The sequence below is a fragment of the Mesoplodon bidens genome, assembly GCF_964165515.1.
Source record: "Mesoplodon bidens genome assembly, chromosome: 11".
Lineage (NCBI taxonomy): Eukaryota > Metazoa > Chordata > Mammalia > Artiodactyla > Ziphiidae > Mesoplodon > Mesoplodon bidens.
In genome coordinates this window covers 19885118-19904725 of record NC_138167.1, presented here as the reverse complement: position 1 = coordinate 19904725, position 19608 = coordinate 19885118, and the positions used below count along the sequence as shown (strand labels likewise).

Genomic DNA, 19608 nt, shown 5'->3' with positions numbered 1-19608 from the left:
TTTAAATAAACCCTCAGCATTTGCAGTGTTCTGAACACGTCCTGGCATTTTATATCTCATAAAAGCCCAATTAACACAAGGGTATTCCTGTTGTTTTGGCTTTGATTATATCACAGGGTATCCCGTGAAGAAAAGGGTAGTATGATCTTCATTAAGCAAGATCAAAAGGATGTGTGTGTGTGCATTTGTATACGTGGCTGCCTTCCCAGAAGAGTATAACAGTAGAGGGTAGAAACTTCAGTTACATCTTAGAGCAAGTCTGGAAGCCCCAAGTTTATATTTTTTATTATTCCCTCTCTCTTTTCCCATTGTGATCACCGTGCGGGCCTGTGCACTTGTCCTTGAGGAGGGCAAAGAAAGGGAGAGCCAGAGAGGCTCTTCAATGCAGCCACTGGGCTTGAGGAATAGAAATTCCCAAAGCTAGCAGAAAGTGCAGCTGCCAAGGAGAGAGGAATTTGAGTAACTAGATCAAAGTTTCTCAATGTCCAGACTGCCAACCACCAGCTTAGGATCACCTGATTGGTTAAAAATGAAGATTTCTGGGTCACCTTAGACCAACTGAATGGAATATCTGGATCAGGGGCCTAGGAACTTGCATTTCTGTAAGTATGCCTGGTGATTCATGAAGTGCTTTCCCTTGAGACCCACTGCTCTAAGCCCTGGGTCAAGGAAAGAGTGGGGGAGGAGGATGCTTGCTCTGAGACAGCGCTCAGGACCAAATGGTGGAAAGGCTTGTCATGCATGTGTATCCATTACTGGATGTGAGAAAAGGAAGAGAGAAAGTGTGTGAGGTGAGGCAGGGGTGTAGAGTGCACAGAACAGAGAGTGGGATACAGGTCTGTTTTGGCAATCCTGAGCCCAGATAATAACTGAGACACGTGGATGGATTAGGTTTCTGCTAATGCCAGAATTTTCACACTCAGCATAAAAGTGCTATATAAAGCTTTTTCCTCTTCTATATTACAGTCCTTTTTAGATTTATGGAGCACCAACTACAGGGAGAACATTGTATTAGCAGCTGTCAGAGAAAACAAGAGCTTATCATGTACTTGAAGTTGGACAAAATAAATCTGTGATTTACACTGAAGAGTGACTACAAAGCAATGTACAAATAAGTGCAAATTCATTCACTTAACAAAAACTGTGTCCACTATGTGCAGACTTTTCTAAACTCCCTAGGGTGTGGTTTATCAGAAAGTGATGTGGGTGAGTTTAAAGGCAGATTTTGTAAGAAGGTGAACAGAGAGATTACAGAGACTTTAAGGCGTTGTGTCTAAGGAAGGATTTAGATTTACACAGTTCCAAAGCAGGGTACGTAACTTCACTCATTGACATTCCATACATCTACTGAGTGCCTATTGTGTTTGTAGCAGTAAGTAAAACAGACAAAAATCCCTGCCCTCATGGAGCTTATATTCTGACGGGAGAGAGACAAGAAAACAAAATATGTAAGTTATATGGTATATTAGAAGGTGATAAGTGCTCTGGAGAAAAATAAAACAGGAAGAGAGGGGGCTTCCCTGGTGGCGCAGTGGTTGGGAGTCCACCTGCCGATTTAGGGGACACGGGTTTGTGCCCCAGTCCGGAAGGATCCCACATGCCGCGGAGCGGCTGCGCCCGTGAGCCATGGCTGCTGAGCCTGCGCATCCGGAGGCTGTGCTCCGCAATGGGAGAGGCCACGACAATGAGAGGCCTGCGTACCGCAAAAAAAAAAAAAAAAAAAAAAAAAAGGAAGAGAGAGAGGATTTCAGATGATCTTTTGGGAAACTCATTAGAAGAAGACATTTGAACAAAGATTTATAAGTAACTGTCAAAGGAAGCTTTGTGGATATACAGTGTGTTCCAGATACAGAAGCAGCACGTGCAAATTCCCTGCAGAAGCCTGCCTGCATTTTCAAGGAACAGCCAGGAACCAGCATGTAACTCTGGCAGTGAGGAAGGTGGACTCTTGGGTAAGAGCTCAGAGAGGAAAGGAGGCAGGGGTGTCCAATAACTTAAGCCCACGGAGAACCTGGAGAAGATGCATGCTTGTATATTCAGCAGGATGGGAGCCCCTCTGAGTGGGAAGCAGAGAGGCGAACGCGATCTGTCACGAAGGAGACTTCCTTTCAGCTGTGTGAACTTGGGCCCCATTTCTAACCTCTCTAAATTTGTTTCCTCCTGTGTAAACTAGAGAAAAGCATCGGACTTCATGAGGTTGTTGTGATGATTAAATAAGATGCTATGTGCAAAACGTTTAGCATCTACCTGAACTAGAGCAGGTATATTCTGTTCCCTTCCCTGTTTTCCACCTCCTCTCTCTGCCTCTTCCACCTGGTACCAAGGGCCGGGAGGGGGAGGCAGGACCCAGCCTTGCAGAGTACAGCCCACATAAGGGGTAGGAAGAAAAGGGGGCAGTTGGTGTCAGGCCTAGGTTAACGGACTTACTAGTTGGTATTTCACATAACTGTGTTATCCTTCCTGTTCTATGAGGCTGAGTAGAGGCACAGAACTGCAAGTAGAGACGCAGATGGGTGGTCGGTCCTATTAGGTATAGGCGCTGGGCTGCCAGGCCTCACTCTTTAGAAGAAAACTCCCCCAAATCTTTCTAGGTAGTTTATCAATGCAGGCTCTGGGCATGCTAGCAGTTTTAATGGTTCCATTGTTTAATGTGTTAACTCCCTGAACGTTAAGTGATTAATCTGTCTTCTAATTAATGTTTGAATGATTCTCCTCAGGTCTAGACTATTAAGGGCACTTCTATTTAAAAATAGTCTGTCGCCTGCTTGTGCTGTCAGGGGCAATAGGTACATTTGAGGTCGCAGTTCTGAGTGACCCTTGATGGCTTCGAAATATCCATAAAAACAACAACGAAAAACAACAGACCCCCCTCCCCCTTAATTAGTGATGAAAGGCTTTGTCGCGTTTGTCTGGGCCCGGGGCTAGGTTCCCAGCCCGAGTGTGGAGAATGGTATTCACCAAGGCGTGCTCAGAAAGCCCCGGACCGGGGAACTGGCGGCCAGGTCTCTCCGTAAATCACCCAAGTCGCCTCCCACTTTGGGTGACTGCATGTTTATTTACTTGCAGTAAATGACAGTAAATGAATGTGCCCAAGTGTAGGCCGACCCCAGGGGTGGCGGGATCTTCGCAGCTCCACCGTGTGGACCCGAGAGGGGCGCGGTGGGGTGCCTGTGGCGTCTCCTGGGTGCGCAGAGCGTAGCGCGCGGCGGCCCGGGTCCGAGCCTGTGACTGCGAGCTGGGCGATGCAGCTGAAAACTGGGGGCGGGTCCCGCGTGGGTCCGCCGGTGCCCCTCCCGCCCACCCGCGCGCGCCGAGGCACCGCCCAGAACCGCCCCGCCTTCGCCGGCCGCGCGCCCCCAACCCTCCACCGCCCCGGCCGCCTGCTTCCTCCGCCGGCCCGGCCCCCGCCCCTCCTCCGCCGGCCCGGTCCGCCCCCTCCACGGCCGGGCCCGGCCCCCTCCCTCTCCCCAGCAGCGCTCGCAGGCTCGCTCTTCCCTCTTCCCACACCGCCCTCAGCCGCTCCCTCCCCGCACTCTCGTCTGGAGAGGAATCGAGCGCCGAGCGCATCGATAGCACTGCCCTCTGCGGCCGCCCGGCCCCGAACTCATCGGTGCTCTCAGAGCTCGATTTCCCTAGGCGGCGGCCGCGGCAGCGGAGGCACAGCGGCGGCGGTGGCGGCGGCGGCGGCGGCGGCGGCGGTGGTGGCGGCGGCGGCTCGGCCAGTACTCCCGGCCCCCGCCATTTCGGACGGGGAGAGAGCGCGGCGCAGGCACTGAAGGCGGCGGCGGGGGCCAGAGGCTCGGCGGCTCCCAGGTGCGGGAGAGAGGTACGGAGCGGACCACCCCTCCTGGCCCCTACTGGGGTCCCGACCCTCCTCTCCGGCGCCGGGCGGGGCCGGCGGCGAGTGAATGAATTGGGGGTCCCCGGAGGGGCGGGGAGGGGGCGCGGGCGCGGGGCCCGGGCGGGCGGACGGGATGGGGGGGGTCTGCCGGGGTAGACGCGGGGACGCGGCGACGCGGGGAATGAGGAATGGGCGGTGCGGGGCTGAGGAGGGTGAGGCTGGAGGCGGCCGCCGCTGGTGCTGCTTCCTGGACGGGGAACCCCTTCCTTCCTCCTCCCCGAGAGCCGCGGCTGGAGGCGGCCGGGGTGAAACTCGCGGGCCGGGCGGGCCGCCCCTCGGGGCGGTCGGGTGCGGTGGAGGTTACTCCCGCTGCGCTCCAGCCTCCCCTCCCCCTCGCCGTCCTTCCCTCTCCCTCTCTCTCCCTTCGCTCCCGCACCTCTTCCTCCCTTCCCAGCACTCGGCTGCCTCGGTTACTGCCTTCTCTGCTGCATCTCGCATCTCTAGGACGGGGGTATAAACTTCTCCCTCGAGCGCAGACTGGACGGCTTGTGGTCCTTTTTTCAGTGTGTAGGGGGATATATGAGTAAGAGGGGAGGTCGCGTTTTGGAAGCGCAGAGGAAAGTGCTTAGAGACCACTGTTTGAGGTTATTGTGTTTGGAAAAAAATGCATCTGCAGCCGAGTTCCTGACTGCTCCCCTCCCCCATGTATGGGCTGTGACATTGCTGTGGCCACAAAGGAGGAGGTGGAGGTAGAGATGGTGGTGGAAGAACAGGTGGCCAACACCCTACAACATAAAGCCTGTACTTAGTGAAAAAGAAAAAGTTAATCCCAGAAGGTCTGTTTTGCTTTGTCAAGTTAAACACACGCAGCAAACCCGCAGAGCAGAAGCAGGGCTTTTTCCTTGCTAGTTGAGTGTAGACAGCAATAGCTAGAATTGTATTTGAAGTTTAATTTGCCTGTAGTTGCCCTTTCCACCATCTCTTCTGTATTACCCTTATGCGTACAAATTTGACCCCCATCCCAGGAGTTATTACCGTACTCCTAAACTGCCGTCACACAATTTTTTTTTTTTTTAACTGACCTACCAGAGGAGTTAATTGTAGCAATCTGCCAGCCGACTGCCTGAAATACTCTTAGGCATGTGCATGCTGTAGTTGAAGTCCTCAAGTAGCCTTCTTAAATCTTGATGTCCACCAAAATAAGGGGTTAAGACAGAAAGGTATTTTCTAATTTTTTACACAATATACATGTTACATTTGTAATTGAAAAAATCATTCAAAAAGAAATCACAAAGGGAAAAAAAAGTCTGTTCATAATCATCTCAGAATCAACCTTATGAGTGATGTCATTCTTAGGTGACTAAGGTCCAAAATGCTGACTCGGGCGTGTAATAGACTAGAGATGACAAATATGGTTGATAACAATACTGTTTACTTTAGACTGTATCCATCCACAGGCATTCTTGGTTTTAAGAGATAGTAGACGAAATGATAATTCATTTTGTTTTATGACAAAGTGAAAATTCTTTTCCTGAACAGACTGTTCAGTTCTGTTCCCAGTTCCACCGCTTGCTTGCTTTTGTAGCTTTGGGCGAGGGGCCTCCTTCTGGCCTATTGATCTTCTTTGGGAACCCAGTTCTCTCTAGTGGGTTTAAATATTACTTGATTTTTGAAATCCAAGTCAAAGATTTTTTTCAGAAATAACCACTGTGTAAAGAAGTAGACCAGAAGGTGTGTGCCTTTCAGAATTCACACGTGTATGTACAACTAAGCCCTAATCCAGTGTTTGTCCACAATCTCTCTTAGGCTAGCAAACTTATTGGTCGTAAGGACCTGGACCCCTTTATACTCTTAAAAATTATTGAAGATCCCAGTTTGGAGTGTGTCAATATTTAGCACAATAGAAATTAAAATTGAGAATTAAAAAAAATATTAATTCATTTAAAAAAGAAATAATAAGCCCATTACTTGGTAACAGAAGTAGAATTTTTAATGAAAAGTAACTTTTCCAAAACAAACACAAAAATTGTGAGAAGAGTGGCATTGTTTTGCACTTTTGCAAATCCCTAATTATATGGTTTAGTAGACAGCTGGATCCTCACATCTGCTTCTGTATTCAATCTATTATCACACATCTGGAAAATTCTACTGTACCCTTGTGAGCGAATAAGAGTGGCAAGGGTAAATCACATCATAGCATTATCGTGAAACCAGTTTTTGGCCTCTTGGGCCCTCTCCAAAACCCCATTAGGGTTCCTGGAACACATTTTGAGAGCTACCGTTCTAGGTTATCCAGATTTTATTGCAGGGGTGGGCTGGGCAGGGAACTAGAGGATACATTTTGGTGAGATTATCCTCACCTATCCCATTTGCTGTGGTCAATATTAGGAATGAAAAGGGGGGGCAAAGAGGATGTGATACATGTTTGTGGTGGCCCTAGACAAGGCTAGGTGGCACAGAGCAGGCCAAGGAGGAACTGTGATAGGACAGTTGTCTGGCCTGTCTGCCCTCTGTGAGTAGGTTCAGGAATAGCGTGAAGAGGTAGTTAGTATGTTATCACTTGGAAAAACATATTACTTTTTGGGGGGTAGGGTGGTGGGGTGCCTATTGGGATAATTCTTGGTCTTCGGTAAATAGGATGCTGCGTGTATATAGTGTTTATATACAGTATCTGTACATTCATTAATTCTGAGCTACTTACCCTGTAATAAATTATCGTTCATTGACTGCCATTCTTTCTGCAGTTCGCTACTTATTTGTAGTAATATCATGTAGTTATTGAGGGAAAGGAGATTAAAGTAAATAAATTCATTTTCATTTCAAAAAGTTTGAAACAGCTGACTGAAAACATATTTTCTGTCTTGGCGCCGTTAACCTTACAAGTTGTCGATATCTATTGCTACTGTTGGGAGATAATGTATGAAAAGCAGACAATAAAAGTCAAGTGGATTACTGAGAAATACACCTTTTTAAAAATTCTCTCATTAAAAGTGTGCTTGTCTTTAAATATTATATAATTATATTTTTCTTGTGCAAAGTGCTATTTTTCAGCACTGATACAGCATTATAGATTGTGATTGATGCTCAGATCATCTGTACTGAATAGTTAGTTTAAAATTCTCGAAGTTCTCTTAGTTTTTACACCGTTATTTTCCCCAGCAGATAATGTACAGATTAAAATGTCACCAGGTATCGTCCTTATCTGCTTTGGCATCTCAGTTTTTATTTTCCCAGTGTACTGTCCAGCTTTATTTGACGGTCCTCCCCCCACCCCCATCTGATTCTTGCTAACTGTCCAGGAGAACTACTATGATGATGCTTTTAAAAAGTTCTCTGTAGCTGTTGGCCCCAACAGAGGCACTCAGCATATCCACTGTAACTCTTAGGGGCCCGAGTCGATGAGGAATACTGTGGCGATAGCTGTCAGCAAGTTTTGTGTGGGTGTGTCCTCAGGGTATAGAGCAGTGTGCCTGACACTTGTACTGAGTGAAGTCATGGCCTGCTCCTTCGAGAGCCATTACCTGCTGCCGAAGAGCAGACGGGCTCTTGGGATAGAGCAACCTGAATCCAAGGTAAAAGAACTATGTACTCCGAATGAGTTTTTCTCAAATGCTGATGGAGGAGTTGGTCAACGAAGTACAATTCATTACAATACACATCTGTAGTCATCTGGAGTTTTGTCATTGAATTCTGTGAGGTATTTTGAAATAATGTTCCATATAAAGGTGAACTTGTGTTAAGAGGTATTGATAGAGTGTTTGGGTTATATTAACCTCACGTGTGGCACACGTTCTAATTGAGTCACATTTCCATTTTTGTCATAAGGCCTGCTGAAAATGACTGAATATAAACTTGTGGTAGTTGGAGCTGGTGGCGTAGGCAAGAGTGCCTTGACGATACAGCTAATTCAGAATCACTTTGTGGATGAATATGACCCTACGATAGAGGTAAATCTTGTTTTCATATGCATATTGATGTGTGCAGGCCCATCCTTTGGGTACAAAAAAAGGTTTCTCTCATCATTTTCTGTGACTACTCATTACAAGGTAGTTATACTGATCATACTTTTATTAAGTTATCTAAAATGTACTAGGATTTCAAGGCATGACTCTGACGGTATAAGTAACCATAGATATGAGACCCCAGCCTGTTTTCTCTCAGGACAATAATACTAGCTGTGGCGTTCACTCTGTGTTAGTGTATGTGCATTTTGATTGGAAGTGTATTTCAGTTTTCTCACGGGGTGAAAATGTGAATTTACATCTTATCTGTAAGATGAGACATATCTAACAGTCTTTTTCTTTTTTAATGTGCCTATTAATTTTTATGGGGTTTTGGTATTTCTTTTGGTATTTTGATGTCACATATAGTGTTGATTTATACTGGTGAAGTGTATTCATTTGATGATTGAATTAAAAACACTGAATTAGTAGTATTTTCGTATTTTCTCTTCACACTGAAGTAGTGGAGAACCTACAGCTACCTGATGCATTTTAGAAAGCTCACTCTTTGCGTTTATGTATATGTATATCAGGTGATAGGTAAGAATACCATCACCAATCCTTACCTTTGCTTTACAGCCCTTTTTCAGTTTATTCAAGGCAATGTTAGAATTGTTTTTTTATTACAAATTGATTAATGAATAATTTTCAGACTTTTTCAGTTTCATAAAAATGTACCAAAGGAATGGCCAGCAGCAAAATGATAGACTAAAGGCCTAGCAGAGACCTTGAGAGGTCACGTAGTATGTTTCCCACTGCCTTCTGGCAGCACTATACTCAGATGATCTCAAGCAGATAAGGATTTATTTAATCCCAAAGACCTGCAAGAGGGAGTGGCACACAACTGTCCTTGTTAACTAATTTCCAGAATGTAATTATTAGCGTATTTCATGCATAATCTGAATCTTCCTGTGAAGTTTAACATAATATCAGCTCATCTTTGAAATAGATTTATGTTATTAGATTATTTCTTAGACTTCTTTACCCCAGGGTAAGCAATCCTAATCCCTTAGCTTTTATTCAAGACCTGATACACCAGTTTTTTAAATCAGCTCTGAAAAATTTCCCATAATTTTCTCTGAGTCCCAAGCTGTAGGGTCTAGAATAGGTCAAAAATGCCCTGTTAAGATACTGTGCTGTGTAATGTCTTAAAAAAAAAAACACCTTGACTGCACTTAGGTAGGTTCTGAGGGCATTGTTGGCCTTGGGAAGATGTTTATGCAGTGTAGAACTTTGAGGATTGACACGGAAATGTTCATAAGGAAATGTCATATATTTCTGGTACTGGAGGGAAAAAAATGAAGAAATAACCCTTATTTATAAAGATCTGATTTAAACATAGAAGCAGCTTTCATTTGGCTTCCAAGTTTAATAATTTGCATTAGTAAAAGGGAAGAATCTAACTGAAGTGGACCACCTATGTAATAGTCTCTCTGTATTTCCTCTTGGCAAGTCAATTCAATGCTAATGGTTTTGTTTATTTTTTACTTTGAGGAGGATTAAATAGTTCACCTATTTCTGAAGCCAAGGTTACTCGTCATACTCCACCATTTAAATTGGAAGTAAAAGAACATTTTAACGAATTTAAGTTAAGCATGGCAGTTTTCCTGGGATTCTGGAATATGATTTTAGCAGAAGTGCCCTCCATCTTTTCTGAAAATCTAAAGAATTCTATTACACTCTGTTTCCTATCAGAGGTCAAGAATAATGTATAAGAATGTGATTAAAAAAAAAGGTTAGGAAACCTTTTGGTCAAAATTGTTAAAGCGCAATATAAATCTTAAAGAAATAAAGCTGAAAGTCAATCCTTTATTTTGGGGGAAGGTAAAAAAAAGTTTATAAACTCAGACCCATTAACTCTGATTATGATTTCTGCCAAACCAGAAGACTTGACCCAGGGAAGCATTGATTACCTGTGAACTTTGAAACTGACATTCCGTCACTAGTGTAGCCACCTGGAAAATGGTTATCAGAGATTGTCCCTTATCTCCCAAGTTACAGTGAGTCTCTGAGGGAACTGACACGTTGAATTCTTGGTGTAGTTCAACTAGAAGAAAAGCAAGAGAATTTAGTAGTTTGTTTTTATAAGTGGTTAAACAAAAATACTGACATGGCGTTTTTGTAAAAAGTTGAAGGGTAGTGGGTATCACTACTGCTGTTAAGTTTCTGGTAGGTGAACAGTGTAGGTCAGAGAAAATAAGAGAGGTCATAGACTTTGCACATTTGGAGTTCTCATCAGTTTTTCTGCATTAAACAAATGGAGAGAAGTTTAGGAAAAAATTTTAATTAACTAATACCATATTTTCTAGTGGTTTAGAATTTTCAGAGATTTATATTGGGTCGGCCAAAAAGTTCGTTCGAGTTTTTCATAAGATGTTATGGAAAAACCCGAATGAACTTTTTTGCCAACCCAAAACTATGAGCTGGGTAAGGAAGGTGGTCATTGTTTCTTTCATTTTATCAATAAAATGGTCTCTGAGAGGTTGTAACTTGCATAAGGATACTTAAGCTAGCAAGTGGTGGAATTTTAAGTTTTCTGAGACCAGGTTAAGTGGAATTTCCACTGCACCCTTGTATAGCTTTTTAAAAATGAAAAATTAGCCTTCAAGCTAAAAATATTTAGTGTTGGAGGCTGATTCAGATTATTAATATATCAAAATTTGAACTTAGCGTACTATCTAATGGCATCTTAATAGCAGAGATATGATACAGAGTTAGGTATGACACATAGATGGAGCATGTTTATATTTGCACATGATGATCACCTTTACTTCTGTTCTGAAAAGATTTTACCTTTATCTTTTATGAAGCCCACTGAAGCGTTCCAAGAGATAACGAAATACCTTGTTAGTGGTGCAAGATTATTAAAAACTCAGTCCCCAAACACAATACCAGTCTAGAAATAGTATATGTTTTTATAGTTTGGAGATCATGTTATTATAAAAACATGTTCTCTGAAATGTGTTTTCTAAGGTAAAATTTGGTGGAAGCAGAAAAATGGAAGTAGAGATCAGAACTGTCAGTTGGTCATTTAGCAAATATATAACAAGTATCTACTGGCTACAATATAAAAATAGACATAGAAAGAAGTATTTTTTCCCAGTCTCCAATTCATTGACATCTGTATGCTTCTGTTAATGTGACATTTCTAATTCAGCCCATTATGCCCTTCTTTGATGAGACAGTTTTCTAGTCAGTAAGAAAGAATGGAGTCATAATTGGATTGATTTGTTCCATCTTTAGTGCTCTGAGCCGTGGACTGTTTATTCACCAAGATATATCAGTTTCTCTTTTAAAAAATTTTTCCGTGTTAATTATGGAATTGCCGATTAAGGTATTTAAATTATAGAGAGAAAATTTGTAATACTAAACCAGTATTGAAGAGTGGTGCAAGAAAAGCACTGTTTAATATTGTAAGCTGTTATTTTTCTGTTTTTTTGGTTTTGTTTTTTAACATATGTATCAGTAGTTACTAACAAGGAATAGGTGGTGACTTTGCCCCTCGGGACATTTGGCTAAATCTGGAGATGTTCTTGGCTATCACAGCTTGAGGAGGGGGCTGCTACTGGCCTCTGTAGTGGGCAGAGGCCGGGGTTCTGTTATTCCTCCTGCAGTGCACAGGAGGGCCCCCCAGCAAATAATGCCGGGGTCCAGAATGTCAGCAGTGCTGAGGTTGAGACCCCAATCCTTTGCGTTACATATAGCTTTAAACGTCCTGTAAATTGTGAGGCTCAAGTCCCTGAATATGGTTTATGTTAGATTTTTTTAACATAATACAGATTTAAACCTTACATTTTCTAAACTAACAATATGTTATATTAGCATACACCAGCGTTCTGTTAAAACGTTCTGTTTTTAAAACAAGGTACAACACAGCAGTTTTGTAAATCCATTTCTCTTCAAGACTGTGGCCACTTCCCCCCCGCCCCCGCTTTCAAGTGAGTGCCCTCTACTGGTCAACTTATTCGCTTTTATAATAAAAAATGAAATCCTAAGTTTGGATATCTTTTCTTTTTAAACTGTGGGTATAATCAATTTATAACTATATAAATTTTATTTAAAAGACTTATTTTGTATAAGTAATGTTTTAACAACCTAAAGTGTCAAAAAAATCTGAAGTATCAGTTTTACTTTGCTAATGTTATTAAGATTACTGTGCGGACCAGTTAGGCCTAACTAATTAAATATGTGGGTGAATATTTTTGACTAAGAAAGGAAATGTGGCAGTGTAGGAGAAAATCGGGTGGTGCCCTTGTTAGCACTGCTTGAGGTCACTTTGTCTGAGGGAATGAGAAGGGGCACTGTGGCTCTGTGAATTTCTTTTCATGCACACAGGAGGTACCTTACAGAGTTCAGAGCTTAGTGATGTGTTACATGGGGTGTGAGGAAGGGCCTATTCGAAAGTGGCAAATTGTGAAAGTTCACATTTTGTAAATTTTTATAGGACTGTAGAATAGTTGAGAACGCCTGATTTTTAGAATAAACTAACACAAAATTCAGGCACTGTATTTAGGTCAATTTAAGAATAAGTATTTACTTAATAATAACTGTTGAGCCCTGAATGTTGAAAATTATTGGACACGTTTTGTTCTAACTTGGGTTTTTATAAATACAAAGCTTTAAAAACATGCAAATGAAAGTTGGCAATGGAAATAAATGAAAGGAAAAGAAAACTTTATCCTTTATCGTTTGGCGTCTCTTAAGAGTCTGGTTTAAGCAATGCAACTAATTTCTTAATTCCATAAATGTTATTAGTGCCTACAATGTACCATGCAGCCTTCCTATGGTCTAGAGATACACTGAGGAGCAAAAGGAACCGCATCAGTGCCTTCATGGAGGTTATTAGTCTTAGATGTATTTGGAGAGCAGTGTTTCTAGATAGTGATCCTAATTATATATAACTTAATTTAGAAGCTTTATGCTTTAGGAGGGCGATAGATTTCTTATATCTCTTAATTATATTGTCTCATAGTGCCTAGGTTTATGGAACAGTTATATTATTGTGATCTTAATGCAATAAAATTAGAAATGGGTAGTAAAAACAAAATATTTGAGAGGATTAAGTAGGGCTATATTGCTTACCTTAGGTAATTTTTGAACTTTCTATTTTGAAAATTTCAAACCTATGGAAAAGTAGTGAAAAATAGTACAGTGAATACCTCTTAACCTTTAAACTAGACATAGTTACTTTATGTGTGTGTGCCTGTGTATGTGCACACACATACTTGAATACATATTATTTATTTTTGCTGCACTTTTTGAGAATAAGTTGCGTATGTTAGGACACTTTACCTCTAAACACAGGGGTCTGTGAACTATGGCCTGCCTGCTGGCCAAATACAGCCTGTGTCTGTTTCTGTAAAGTTTTATTGGGGCACAGCTGTGCTTGAGTGTTTACATGTTGTCTGTGGCTGCTTTTGCACTACAGTGGCAGAGCTGAGTGGCTGCAGCAGAGACCAAGTACTGTCTTATCCTTTACGGAACAAGTTTGCTGACCCTCTTCTAACAATAAGAATAATTCATTGTATAACTACAACGCAGTGACAAAATTTAGGAAATTCAACATTGATACAATGTTTTATCTAACATATAGTCCATATTCAAATTTTATCAGTTCCCAGAATGTGCTCTCAGCAATTCGTTGGTTTTTTTTTTTTTTCCTGATCCCAGGATCAAAAATCGTGTGTCATGTCTCACAATCTAGAACAGTTTCTCAGCTTTTCTTAGTCATTCGTGACAGTGGCACTTTTTGAAGAATTCAGGCCAGTTGTTTTGTAGAATGTCCTCTCCTTTAGTTTTGTCTCATTGTTTCCTCTTGGTCAGATTTGGATTAAACATTTTTGGTAGAATTACTGTGTAAGTGATGTTATACCCTCCTTGGTGTATCACATCAGGAGGCACAAGATGCTGGCTTGTCCCATTATTGATGATGTTATGTTAACATTGGTTGTTTGGTTAAGGTCATATCTATCAGTTGTCTCTCTGTAAACGTATCTTTAGTTCTTTTATAATTAATATGTACTCTGTGGGGAGATACTTTGAGACTATAAATATCCTGTTCTCCAACATATTTGCACCCAGTGGGATGTAGTAGCCACTGATAATTCTAACCAGAACAAACTACCACCATAGTGACTGCAAAGTGGTAGGTAATCTAACTCTGTCATTATTTCTACATTTATTTTTTGGCATCTACCATAAGTAAGGTTTCTCTCTTTTCTCTTCCCTCTCCTTATTTATTTGGTTTGTCTTATTTGTATCCGTACAGACTCATGGATTCTTTGTGTGTGTGTGTGTGTGTGTTACACAGGCCTCTCACTGTTGTGGCCTCTCCCGTTGCGGAGCACAGGCTCCGGACGCGCAGGCTCAGCGACCATGGCTCACGGGCCCAGCCGCTCCGCGGCATGTGGGATCTTCCCGGACCAGGGCACGAACCTGTGTCCCCTGCATCGGCAGGCGGACTCTCAACCACTGCGCCACCAGGGAGCCCTGGATTCTTTTTTCATTTGATGTGTTAAAGTCTATTCTTGTTATTATTGATTTTGGTGCTCATATATATTTTTGATTTGGCCAGTGGAATCCCTTTCAAGCTGGCCTCTGACACATCCCCATCAGTTTTGACACATCCCCATCAGTTTTTGAGCTCTTTCTTACTTTCTGGCACAGTGTATTCCAGGTTCCCTTTGTTCTTTCCCTGTCCCTACCCTGGATTCAGCCATTTGTCCAGAGAGCCCTAATTCCTTTTACTAGGGAATGATATTTAGAAATTAAGTCGTGGATGTTAGGTGGTGTTGCTACTGAGTGTCACTGCTTCTAGACCCTTTCAATAGACAGAGCTAAGCAATAGATTTTATTTAAAAATCATGAGTTCATTCTTCTTCCATGTCTTCTTTCTCCCATGATGAGAACACTGGTTCTACCTTGTATAAGTTTTAATGTTAAATATTAGACAGCTATTGAAATAAAAATGATAATGTCAATCAGCACAGATTGAATAATTTAACATTAGGTTAGCTTTTTTATTTGTGGAATTGGGATTAAATATTTTTCTCCACTGAGAGAAAAGTAGGGATCCTTTTCATTTTCAAAGTATTCTTAAACCATTTGGGAAAAGATTGAGCTATTTGGCTACATAAAGACGAAAACACCTTTAACAAAAATCCAAGACAGATGGAAACCTGGGAAAACTACTTGCATCATCTGTCAATCAGGAAGCGCTCCTGTATTTGAATTAGAAAAAAGCAAACATCCAAATAGGGAAAAAAAGGCATATAAATAGCCAACCTATTCACACTCACACAAAAAGTGCTGTTGAAACATATTAAAAGATACTTCATTAATGTAGAAATGCAAGCTCAAACAATAAATAACATCTTTTATTTTCATGTTGGCTAAGATTAAAATGATAACAGGCCTGGAAGGTATGGAAAATGTGTACTCTTTATGCTGTAGTGAGAGTATACCTTCTTATAAACTTTCTGGAGGTCATCAGTTTGGCAGTATGTATCAAAATGGAAACTACATGTCCTTTGACCAATTGATTCCACTTACAGAAATTTATCTGAAAGACTCAGTTGGATAAGTGTTTAAGATGTATACCCAGGAGTGTTATTGCAGTGTTGTTTATAATTTTTAAAAGTGGAAATAATCTACACATCTACCAGTAGAGAATAGGTGAGGTAAGTTATGGTATCTTTGTACAAATTATATTATACAGTTTTCAAAAAGGATTAGGTAGATCTATATGTACTGACATTCAAAAACTGTCCATTATGTAAGAGAAGCTGTTATCATAGCACTTTGTGTAGAGTATGAGTCTGTTTATTTAAAAACAATGTGAATAGGTACTAAAATATGGTAGGACATATGCCAAACTCTGTTTTGTTTTTTTGGTTTTTTTTGCGGTACGCGGGCCTCTCACTGCTGTGGCCTCTCTTGCTGCGGAGCACAGGCTCCAGACGTGCAGGCTCAGCGGCCATGGCTCACGGGCCCAGCCGCTCTGCGGCATGTGGGACCTCCCGAACCTGGGCACGAACCCGCGTCCCCTGCATCGGCAGGCGGACTCTCAACCACTGCACCACCAGGGAAGCCCTGTAGTGGTTTTTTTTTTTTTAAATGAGCATATACTGTTTGAGAGGGAAAAATAAATCCTAATTTTTGAGGGAGAGGAGTCACTAGAGTATTAGATACCATCAGATTACTTCATATTTACTTGCTTCCCCCTTTTTAAAACCTCAACAAATTGGATAATACAGATGTATTACAAATAAAGAGGTACAGTTAAAGGAATTGGTATTAGACCAATTGAAGAACAGCTGAGAGATAATAATTCAAAATATGAAAATTATATTGATATCTGTAATTATTAAGATTGGACCCATGATTGATCCAGCCTCACAGTCTGACCTTGGCATCAAGTGATAATTTATGGGAGAATGCCACATGACTTCAACAGGTTACAGATGTAGGCTTATAATATCCTTATTTTCAAAATGTGTTATGCAAATTTTCCTTGAGTTTATTCAGATTTTATCTCTTGGACATAGTACACATTTTATTCTCTCTAGTCCTAAGCTAAGATTCAACATTCTTATAATTTCAAATGTCCATTATTTAGTAAAGAAGTCTTTGTTTTCTTTATCCTTACTTCTAATGAATGTCTTAACCAAAAATTCTGTCATGAGACAGAAGATGTTAAGCTCTTTTAACACCCTTGCTCCCTAATCAGTACAGAAATCCTTCATACACCTTAGAGTTTTACTCTTTTTCCCTGGAGCTTGTCCAGCTCCATTATATTTATTTTGAAATACAGTGAGTGGTTTTGGGAAAAGTAGTCCAAATGTAGATGTTCAGTGATTCTTATAAGGGCAAGATACTGCTGTTGCTATACAGTTCCTAGTAGCCAGTGGCCTGCCCCCTACCCTTTGGGCCTGTAATAGCACGTACAATGTAAAATATGAAATAATACAGTTAACTTTTTAGAGCACTTTTTCATGGTCTTTAATCCCAACCTGTATACAAAGTCCTCGGCATTATTATTTACCCACTTTTACAGCAAAAGAAACAATAGCTTAGAGTAGACTAGAGATTAAGTAGTTTGCCCATACTCACACCGCAAGGAAGTGGAGTTCTGCAGGTGACATAGATTGAAGATTCAGGAGTGTATCTTTAGCCTAGACTTTGGCCCTGAGCATCAGCCCTATATATCAAAGCTGCCTACAGGTCATAGCACCAGAGCAGCCCACGAACATACGGAACTCACCGTGCCCCAAACTGAACTCATCTCCTCCTGTCCCCTTCCCATTACGTTCCCATCTCTAAACAATAAGCTCTGCCATTAAAAAAAAATGGAGACGTAATCCACATAACATAAAATTCATCCTCTAAAGTATAGTTTGGTGGTTTTTAGTATATTCACAAAATTATGCAACCATCACCCCGTCTAATTCTGTCACATTTTTATCACCCCATACCCATTAGCAGTCACTCCCCAATCCCTTCTCCTGCCAGCCCCTGGCAACCATTAATCTACTTTCTGTCTCTGTGGATTTGCCTGTTCTGAATAGTTCATGTAATTGAAATCATACAATATGTGGCCTTTTGTGTCTGGCTTCTTTCATGTAGGATAATATTTTCAAGGCTCATCTATGTTGTCACATGTTTCAATACTTCCTTCCTTTTTATGACTGAATAATATTCTCTTGTATGGATATCTGTTTATGTATTCATCAGTTGATGGGCATTTGGATTGTTTCCTCTTTTTGGCCATCTTGAATGATGCTGCTGTAAACGTTGCTGTAAGTGATGTATGAGGGTTGTTCTGTCAATTTTACCCGTTAAGTATTTCTCAAAACTGTTTAATCTTCTCTGTCTTACTGCTTTTGCTGCCTTAGTTCAGGTTCTGTCATTTCTTTTATTTATTTTATTTTTGGCTGCGTGGGATCTTCCTTGCTGCACGTGGGCTTTCTCTAGTTGGCGGCGAACGGGGGCTGCTCTTTGTTGCAGTGCGCGGGCTTCTCATTGTGGTGGCTTCTCTTGTTGCGGAGCACGGGCTCTAGGTGCGCGGGCTTCAGTAGTTGTGGCTCGTGGGCTCTAGAGCGCAGGCTCAGTAGTTGTGGCGCACGGGCTTAGTGGCTCCGAGGCATGTGGGATCTTCCCGGACCAAGGCTCAAACCCATGTCCCCTGCATTGGCAGGCAGGTTCTTAACCACTGCGCCACCAGGGCCAGGTTCTGTAATTTCTTGTAAAAGTTTCCTAAACTCATCTCCCAGCCTCCAGACTGGTCTCATTTGTCATAATAATGCTAACAGTGGACATTGTTGATCTGATCCTCCCTCCTACTTAAAAATCTTTTAGTGATTTAGTATAAGATGAAGTTCAGAACTTAAGATGGCATATTGGACCCTCCATAAGCTGGCCTCTGCTTGATGGTGCAGTTTCAGTTCTACTTACCTATAATCCCTCTAAGCTAAAATTGTGTTGAACTTCTTGGTTCCATGTATTCAACATGCTGTTTCCTGGTTTTGTGCATTCTCTTTGCTCCTTCCTGCCTGGAGTGGCCCTCCTGTCTTTCTTAATTCATACAAGCAAAGTTGATGTCTTCTCCTGTTTGTCACCATTGTACTTTGTTCTCCATAAGGTGTTGCATTTATTTCATTGTGTTTAAATTACTTGTTTACATTCATATCTCTTCCACCAGACCTAGCTCTTTGAGGTTAGAAACTATAATGCCTGGCACAGTATATGACATCCAGAAGATTTTTACTAAGTGTTCCTGTGATGCAAGGGAGAATAGAGTAGGTAGGTGGGAATGAACTAACAAATAAGCCTGTGCTTATATATCCCCAATTCCTTGTTTCTTTCCTGTTATAATTCTAACATACCGGGCTATTGTACATGTTTTTAGCTGTCTTTGAGAACTAGCTGTGTACAACAACTTTTGATGGTTTATAACCAATAGTGTAACACATTATTCTGTGATAGATTCAAATAATCTTTTAGAAGAGTAACAAAATATTTGAGCATTAAGAGGGTAAAAGTAAGTTCACGTTTTTTTCCTATAGGTGTTATTTAGCAGTACACGAAAAATACTTATAATAACACATTAAGAAAATCTTACAAACATTTCAAAAGTAAATCCTCAAATAATACTTCAGCTGACATTTCCAGCAGTCCTGTCCATATTTACAAGAGCATCTGATGGAATCAGCAGCATGAAGATGGAAATTAAATGGGATAAGGCTTGTAATATGCTTATCATAATATCCAACATATAAATAAGGGCTCAGTAAATATTGGCTGTCATAATTACTATTAATAGTAATATGGTTACTTTTAGTAAAAGGTACTAATTTCTTTTTCTTTTTTTTTTTTTTTTTTTACTATACTATGTCTTCCCATGACAGGGTTAACTTTAACTGCCTCAGTTGGAAAACTAAATTGAATATGCTGACATATGAACATACTGAGTAACTTGGTTACTGTTAATTATAATAGAAAAATGACAAAATGATGTCCTGGTCAGTGAGTGTATCTCATTCTCAAAAGATATAGTCTTAACTTTCGAAGTCCTCCATTGGGTCTGCAGATGAGTTTCTGTACATAAAACAACACTTGAAGGCATGTTAATAAATTGGAAAACACTTTAAAAAAATTAAGCCAGTACAAAAAAGACAAAAATTCCAAATGGGCAAAGGACACAGGTTATGGGAATAAATATGAAAAAGAAAAACTATGTAACATTACAAGTCCTCAAAGAAATAGATA

The 19608-nt window shown here is 41.2% G+C and overlaps 1 protein-coding gene across 3 annotated transcripts in view; it reads left to right on the top strand.

Moving 5' to 3' along the window:
* The first annotated feature begins 3695 nt into the window (after window positions 1–3695).
* KRAS (KRAS proto-oncogene, GTPase) overlaps window positions 3696–19608 on the top strand; it is a 39791-nt gene continuing 23878 nt past the window's right edge. The window contains exons 1-2 of one of the 3 annotated variants that reach the window (XM_081248980.1): window positions 3696–3826; window positions 7667–7788. In XM_081248980.1, the coding sequence (XP_081105106.1) occupies window positions 7678–7788 (111 nt within the window). In that variant the 5' untranslated portion in view covers window positions 3696–3826; window positions 7667–7677. The remainder of the gene's footprint in view (window positions 3827–7666; window positions 7789–19608) is intronic. The other 2 variants (XM_081248982.1, XM_081248981.1) reach the window with 2 other exon arrangements.